The following is an 8,269-nucleotide window of genomic DNA, read 5'->3' on the forward strand; positions in this document are numbered from 1 at the left end:
GCTAATTATGGGATGGATCCCTGGATATGGCAGTCTCTAGATGGTCCATCCTTTTGTCTCAGCTCCAAACTTTGTCTCTGTAACTCCTTCCATGGGTGATTGTTTCCAATTCTAAGAAGGGGCACAGTGTCCACACTTTGGTCTTCGTTCTTCTTGAGTTTCATGGACTGCTGGCATCTTGATCAGAGGCTATTTACATAGCTCACTTGAACTTGTGAAAAATTATCAAATAATACAATTATGTGACTTTAAAAAAAAATTTGACTTTCTTTTCAAACATTATGATTCATTTAAAAATTGGGGGCAGGGGGAGAAACTACAAGTATGTCTCTGCTTCCAGAAAAACTGCCATGTTTTCCTTGCTTACTTCACCTGTGCTCCTGGGCTATAGTAACCTCAACTTGAGACTCATTAATTTTGGTTCTAAGGAACCAGAAAAGGAGTCTAAACAGTGGCAGGTGTGGTCTGTGTCATGTCTTCTAAGATTACTTGGGATAATTGTACATGGGAGTCAGGAGACATTCAGGGAATCTAAGATGATTAGAGCATCTAAATGAGACATCTGAACAAGAGGTGTTGAGAATGAAGAGAAGATGGAGGATCAGGCTTCAGATGAGTCATACACTGGGGAGAAGGATCTAGAATGGCAGGAGGAGCACAAGGAGGGAATGGAGGAGTGTTCCCCACCCCGCCTTCTTCTCGCTATCTTGTGAGTCATCCAAGCTTCATATCCACCCTGTTGTAAAGCAAGGCTGCCTGGACCTTTGCCACCGCTGGACAACATGCTACACCTTGTGAGGGCCACAGGAGACAGCATAGGCCAAGTACCTTACACCATGTAAAATTCGCCAGAAACTGCAGCAATGGCAATAGATGTTTTGTTGTTAGGACTTTAGCATGAACACTAAGTTTCAAGGCATCGATTCCTTCTTCTGGCCTGAGTGGACACCAGACATGCATGTAGTGCATATACATACATGCAGGCAAAACACTCATACATACAAATAAATATAAAAATAAATATATCCTTTAAAAATATTTTTTTCCTACTGCTAAGCTATCTCTCTAGTCCCTGAAATTCTTAATTGATTGCTCCAGGTTTGTTTCCTTCTGAGGCTTGAAATTTCAGTAAAGTTGATGGCTGCTTTTAATTTAGTCAGTTCAGATGGGGCAGCAGGTACAGGATGTGGGAACTATTGTGGTGGCTTTACCAAAACACCAAAAATGGATTTTATGTCTTTAGGTTTCATCGACATATTTTCAGAGTCAAAGGAGGGCCTTGGTATTCACTCATCAATGATACTGCGCTTCCTGCATCGCAATCGGATCTCTAGCATGGTGATTCCCTACCCAATGTTAGACCACTGTAATAACATGAGCACCATGAGGTCGTCAGTTCTGAAGGAGTCTCTGGATCAGTTGGTACAAAAAGAAAAGGGTATGTGTATGGGAGAGTTGCCTGAAAATACTCTCCTATTATTTCTTCTAGTGTTTAGTAAAGGGTGAGCCAGTTCTTTGTTGCCCGTATGTCTGAAAATACTTGACCAGCTTGTAGCCTAAGAATGTCCGGCCTGCCTCCTTGCATGTCTGATGACTTGCATTTGGTCCCCAAAATTTGTATAAAAAGTAAGATGCAATGGTGCACATCTGTGATGTCAGCATGTCGGGAGAATCAGCTGGAAGCTGACTAACCTGAGTGTCTAGGGTGGCAGCAGAAACAAGAGAACCTTGCCTCTCAGAAAGGCAGAAACAAGAACTGACTCTTGAAATGTTTTTTCTGACTTCCACATGTGTGCTGTGATGCACATGGAGACCCACTTTCACTTGATGATGAAGAAGAAAAAGAAGAGGATGAGGAGGAGGAGAAAACAGATCAGACTCTCTTAGCAAAATCATAAGCAAAATAGGCATTCCAGGAGCAAAATATATTTTCTTTCATACTAATGATGCTTAGTTTTGGCTTTTTGTTTTTTTGTAACTATTCTCGGTCCATTACCTAACTTTTTGTCCCATGGCAATAAACACTCAAGTAAATATTAGTTGTTATAAGTGCTTATATTTACATTTTGAATGTATAAACAGTATATGACTTGATTTTTCAAAGAAAGACTGTTAACCTGGAAAAGAATGAGGGGAGGGAGGACCAGGAAATATTCAGAAATGTAAGTGGCTTAAAAAGCCTCATTTGGGGCTGGTGAGATGGCTCAGTGGGTAAGAGCACCCGACTGCTCTTTCGAAGGTCCAGAGTTCAAATCCCAGCAACCACATGGTGGCTCACAACCATCTGTAACAAGATCTGACGTCCTCTTCTTCTGGAGTGTCTGAAGACAGCTACAGTGTACTTACATATAATAAATAAATAAATCTTTTTAAAAAAAGAGACTTTCCTTTAAAAAAAAAAAAAAAGCCTCATTTGAGCCAGCAAGATGGCTCGGCAGCTGAAGGCACTTATGACCAAGGTTGAAATCCCGACTTTCGTCTCCAGAACACACACAGTAGAAGGAGAAAAGCAACCCTTGCAGTGTGTCCTGTGGTTTCTGCACCTGTGCACTATGACGTGTGCTTACCCACCCACAAAGCCAAATAAACGCATAAGTAAGCAAGCAAGCACATTAACAAATATGGTTAAAAATAAAAGCATAACGACAGAAATGTAAGTGCAAATTATTCTTCTCTCTGTGTAGGTTTATAAAGATACCAGTTCTGTGGTATCACAGTGTAGTCAATAAGAAGATGGGGCAATCATTGGCCAGTGGGGTCTTTGGAAGGAGATTATTGTTGTTTTTTGAAACAGGGTTTCTCTGTGTGGCCCTGGTTGTCCTGGAATTTACTCTAGGCTGGCTTCAAACTCAGAGATCCACCTGTCTCTGCCTCTCAAGGACTAGGATTAAAAGTGTGCATCACCACCACCCAGCTAGAAAGAGATTTTTAAAGAATGTTATAGGTTTTGGTGCCAAAGGGTTAAGCATGTTTCTGTTAGGCATTTTAAATGACTGCTTTCTTTTTCTCTTTATGAAATAACTAAGCTCTGGTGTTTCCTTGCAGAAAGCCCTGGAGATCTAGCCAGAAGCCCAGAGATGGATAAGCTCAAGTCAGTAACCAAGTGTTATGCTTATATAGAAACATCCTCCAACCCTGCAGACATATACAGGATGACAAATGGAGAAACGTCATCCTACTGGCAGTCAGATGGCAGTGCTCGCTCACACTGGATACGGTGAGTAGTACATGCTTTAGTCTTTTAAAACTTAGAATGTGGCCTGGAGATTGCTCTTCTGGGAGGTATAAATAGAAATCATTGCCTTGTTTTCTCTTAGCTAACCTATAACTGAGGGTATACTCAACTTTCTGGATGCAGTTTAGAATTGTTTCTTGGCCAATATAAGAATTTTGTTAGAATGTTCATATTGCACATTCCTGCCTAAACTAATAATTTGAAAGGAAATATAAGATTATATTAACTGAGTGGCCATGTAGAGGTTTAGGGAGGCCATACAGACTTTGAAATACATAGCTAGCATCTCAGGACTGTCATTTAGAAATTCATCTTTACATATATCAAATGTAGTGGTATATGCAAATACCTCCAACCTGTAGACAAAGGGAAGAATACTTTGCACGGGGTTGGAGGATGTAAATGAGATGGGTTTGTGACCCCCACCAGTGCTTGGGCCATGGAAATACTAGTGGTTTCTGTTGTGTTTTCCAGTTTGAAGATGAAGCCAGATGTCGTGCTTAGGCATCTGTCCATTGCAGTGGCTGCCACTGACCAGAGCTACATGCCACAGCAGGTGACAGTGGCTGTGGGAAGGAGTGCCAGTGACCTGCAGGAAGTTCGTGACGTGCACATCCCCAGCAATGTCACTGGCTATGTGACACTGCTAGAAAATGCCAACATCAGTCAGCTCTGTGAGTTCAACAGTTGTGGGATGTGAGAGGAGGAACAGTAGTAGTTTTGTTTTAAGCCTTAAGAAGGCCTCTGAAATTTTGGGATTTGATTTGCTTCTATTACACCCAGAGGGGGGAAAATCATTATTATTTTATCTACTAAGTAATTCTAAAAACTATAGAAAAGCAATAAAGTCTTTTTGTAATTAAAAACATATTGTTATTTTCTTACTAGAAAACTTTCAAATATGGACAAAGAAAAATATTCAAAATCTTACTACACAGAGCTTGTCAAGTCACAGATGCTTTGATGTGGTTCTTTCCAGGCCACTTGTGTTTATGAATTTTTGTGTGTGTGTTTATACATGTATATACATAAACAGTACTTTTGCATGTAGTATATATAGCATATCTCAAAGATTATAATATTCTGCTCATATTCCTTTGTATTTTTACTGTTTTGATTTTGAGACAAGTCTCACTATATAACTGTCGCTGTCATGAGACTCTCTATGTAGTCCAGGTTGGCTTTGAACTCAGAGATACATACGTCACTGCATTCCAAGTGCTAGGATTAAAGGCATGCACCCCTGTTCCCCCACTTTTTTGTTTTGACTTTTGAGACAGGATCTCACTATGAAGCTCAGCTGACCTGGAACTCACTGTGTAGACCTGGATAACCTCAACATCACAGAGGTCTTTCTGCCTCTACCTCTGGAGTACTGATAGTAAAGTTGTGTACCCCATGCTGGACTCGTTTGTATTTTTAGTATGCTGTCATCTCATATAGTGATGATACCTTTTTTAAGGGTTATAAAAATGTCTCAATTCTAACCTACCATTTATTCTTGGTCATTTATGTTTTCACTTTTTTTTTTTTTTTCTAAGACAGGGTCTCTTTGTTTATCAGAGCCCTGGCTGTCTTGGAACTCATTCTGTTGTCCAGGCTGTCCTCAGATTCAGAGATCTGCCTGCCTCTGCCTCCCGACTCCTGGCATTAAAGGTGTGCACCACCCCTACCTGGCTGTTTTCAATTTTTTTTTCTATTGTATACTTGGTCACACATAGCATTTTCGAAGTAACAGTTGTGTGATTTTTTTTTTTTTCTTTTCTTTCCTTATGTCATTAAGGGAGCCAGAATGCTTCAGGGCTTGTTTCAGTTCTTCCAATGCTTTCCTGGGCTAAGAGTGCTTTTGCTTTGCTTCAGGTTTCTCAGGCCTAAGGAGGTGGTGTCTTTGTGTCTCTCTCTTACACCAAAAAGTAGTTATACTTGTAGAATAGAAGCTTCCTGCCTCAGGCTGTGCTACTCTGTCCTCAGCTGCATCCTTTAAATGTCTTTCCTCCTTCAGCCACCTGAGCAGCTGTGACATCTGAAAGTGAGTTTTGTCTGTGTCTTCTTATTTTGCACTTGGTTGTTAAGAAGACATTCTCACAACCATCTATCTGTAAGCCAGACACAGAAACTCAAAATTGCTAGAAAGAATTTTAGAAATGTCAAACCACACTTTTCAGTGAGAATTCATAAAACTGTGTAGTTTTCACAATTCATAATGTTCTGAAGAAGTTTTATCTACATCACTCCTAAGTTTACACATTTTCCTATGATTTCTCAGATTCGTCAGTGCTTTTGAGACAGGTTAATTCTACAGTAGTTCCACTGTAAACATACATCATTTATTTCTGTTATTAAAATATATCTTAACACTTTTCCATTTTGCTTTTAGCTATGAACCTATTGTTTGCTGATCCTTTAAAGACATTAATCCAATGCTGAACTTTTGCTTGTGCTCGACAGATGTCCAGATAAACATAAAGCGTTGTCTTAGCGACGGATGTGACACTAGGATTCACGGTCTGAGGGCTGTTGGCTTTCAGAGAGTAAAGAAATCTGGAGTCTCCGTCTCTGATGCCTCTGCAATATGGTATTGGTCTCTGCTGACATCTTTGGTGACAGCGTCTATGGAGACAAATCCTGCCTTTGTCCAGACAGTGCTGCACAATACTCAGTAAGTCACTCTGGTTCCCACGCTCCCTCCAGGAACATCCTGACTCACCCTGATCAGGGCTCAGCTCCACTTGGATTGATGTTCGGACTGTGGCCTTGCTGACACAGCTCCTCCACTGTCTTTCTTCATTCGTTCATTAGCTCCCTGACCTGATGTCATCCGTGTTGTCCCCACTCCTTATGCACTGGGGACAGTTACTCAAGTCTATGTAACATTTAATATTAGACATCATTTTCAAATGTTGGCTCTTGTTTTTCCTGTAGATGCTGAAGTGTTTGTGTAAGTTATCCTCACTTTGTAGGTGTGCCTCTAGTGATCTTTCCAGAGCACAGACAGGGCAGAGATGAGTCAATCTGAATTTAAGTGTTTGGACTCCCATATTGGGAGCTCTTTTCATTAATAAGTTAAATCTTTTCAAGGATACTAAATTAACATATTCTCTTGTTTAAGGAGCCCCACCAGTCAAGTAGCAACATGTAGGACAAACACTACAGCTTCCTCTCAGTACTGGGGAGGTATAGATTGGGTTGCTGCAAGTTTGAAATTGAGTCTTTTCTTCATAGTAAATTCCATCCAAACAAGACTTAGCAAGACCCTGTTTTTTAAAATGTTGCTTCTGTAGTAATGAATTGTTAGTATATTATATATGGGTTCAATGACAGAATGTATCCTTAGTGGACCTGCCAAGTATGGGCCTAAAGGATGTATCTAGTGTTTGTTTGTCTGACCAATTTTGAGATTAGCATTACTAAGTACAACTTGAAAGCAAGTGACACTGCTGGCAATGCTAAATCTGTAGTGAGGGGGTGGCCACCCCCTACCCTTCATTCCTGTCCTAAAATCATTTTAATTGCTGGGCATGGTGGGTCACACTTTTAATCCCAGTACTTGGGAGACAGAGACACTTGGTTGGATTCCTGAGTTCAAGGCCAGCCTGGTCTACAGAGCCAATTCTAGGACAGCCAGGGTGATACAGACTCAAAAAAACCAAGCATTAACAAATCATTTTTATTAAACCTTTTAAAGTTAGAGAAATGTGGCAAGAATAATCGAATAATCTTTGTCCAGTCATGTGACAGTCCCCAGATACTTTAATAATGTGCTCCCTATAAACAACATTTTCTGAAAAACCACCATCTGAGGAAATTAATGTGCTCCTAAGATCCCATTTGTTTTTTCTGAGTTGTGCCAGTAAAGCCCTTCAGCAGGAAGATCTGTTCCTGAGTTGTATTTTGCATTTTTTTGTTGTGTCCCTTTAGTGTCCCTAAGTCTAGAACAAATCCTCAGTCTTCCCTTGACTTTAACAACTTTGACCCCCTCTATAAATTAGTTCCCTAGGACTGTGTGATGTTTGTTTCATCACAAACAGATTTAGGTTTTATATTTCATTTTGCTCAATTGAGAGTCTTACTGTGTAGCCTAGACTGCCCTGTAACTCACAGCTTCCTGCCTCAGCCTCCTAAGTGTTGGGATCCCAGGTGTGTGCCCAGGCCTGGCTGTTGTGTCTTGAGCAGGGTTGTCCCAGTGACACTGTGCTCTTCCTGCAGTCCATCTGCACATGGGCCTGTTCTTGGAACCAGTACTGTCAGCTTTGACCTTTGTCAGATTTGTCAAGTCTAGAATTTTTTTCTTTATAATTGATTATTTAGGAAGAAGGTAATTTAGGACTAAATCCCACCCCTATGAAACTTTCTATTTATAAGGATTTCTGTTATTAAGGATTCACAGATTTCTAGTTTATTCACTGGGTTATAACTAACCACAGCTTTTTAAAAAATCTTTGTTTTTATTTTTGTGTACCTGATTTTCTCTGTTTATACCACATGTGTGCAGTGCCCACAGAGGTCAGAAGAGAGCTTTGGATCCCTTGGATCTGGAGTTATAGGCAGTTGTAAGCCACCTGATTTAAGTGCCAGGAATCAAACCCAGAATCACAGCAAAAACAGCCCATGCTTTTAACCCCTGAACCATCGCTAGTCCCAGCCACAATTTTAGTGCTCACACGTTCCCAGATATAGCTTGTGGCAACCCCTTCAATCTGACTTGTGCCATTTTGCATTATATCTCCATGTCTGTCTGTCCATCTGTCTGTCTACCCATCATTCTTAGACTTGTCATTATAGAATAGTTCCTAAAACAAACAAACAAACAAACAAACAAACAAACAGCTTTTTTCTTTTCAGACAGGGCTGTGCTCTGTTATAGCCCAGGCTGGTCTTGAACTCAAGGCCTCACATAACCTTCTGCATCAGACTCTGTAGAAACTGGCACAATAGGTACACACCAGAGTACCCACCTATTTCTCCACATTCTGCCCAAGGAACTGCGAGTTTATTTGGAATGGTTTCTACCTCTGTCCTTTTTTTTTTTTTTTT

At 40.5% G+C, this 8,269-nt stretch overlaps 1 protein-coding gene across 3 annotated transcripts in view; it reads left to right on the plus strand.

Moving 5' to 3' along the window:
• Zzef1 (zinc finger ZZ-type and EF-hand domain containing 1) overlaps window positions 1–8,269 on the plus strand; it is a 126,047-nt gene that overhangs the window by 25,683 nt on the left and 92,095 nt on the right. For all 3 annotated transcript variants that reach the window (XM_021176147.2, XM_029484135.1, XM_029484134.1), the window contains exons 3-6: window positions 1,244–1,438; window positions 3,046–3,217; window positions 3,710–3,909; window positions 5,684–5,894. In XM_021176147.2, coding sequence (XP_021031806.1) covers window positions 1,244–1,438; window positions 3,046–3,217; window positions 3,710–3,909; window positions 5,684–5,894 — 778 coding nt within the window. The remainder of the gene's footprint in view (window positions 1–1,243; window positions 1,439–3,045; window positions 3,218–3,709; window positions 3,910–5,683; window positions 5,895–8,269) is intronic.

The sequence above is a fragment of the Mus caroli genome, chromosome 11, assembly GCF_900094665.2.
Source record: "Mus caroli chromosome 11, CAROLI_EIJ_v1.1, whole genome shotgun sequence".
Classification (NCBI taxonomy): Eukaryota; Metazoa; Chordata; class Mammalia; order Rodentia; family Muridae; genus Mus; species Mus caroli.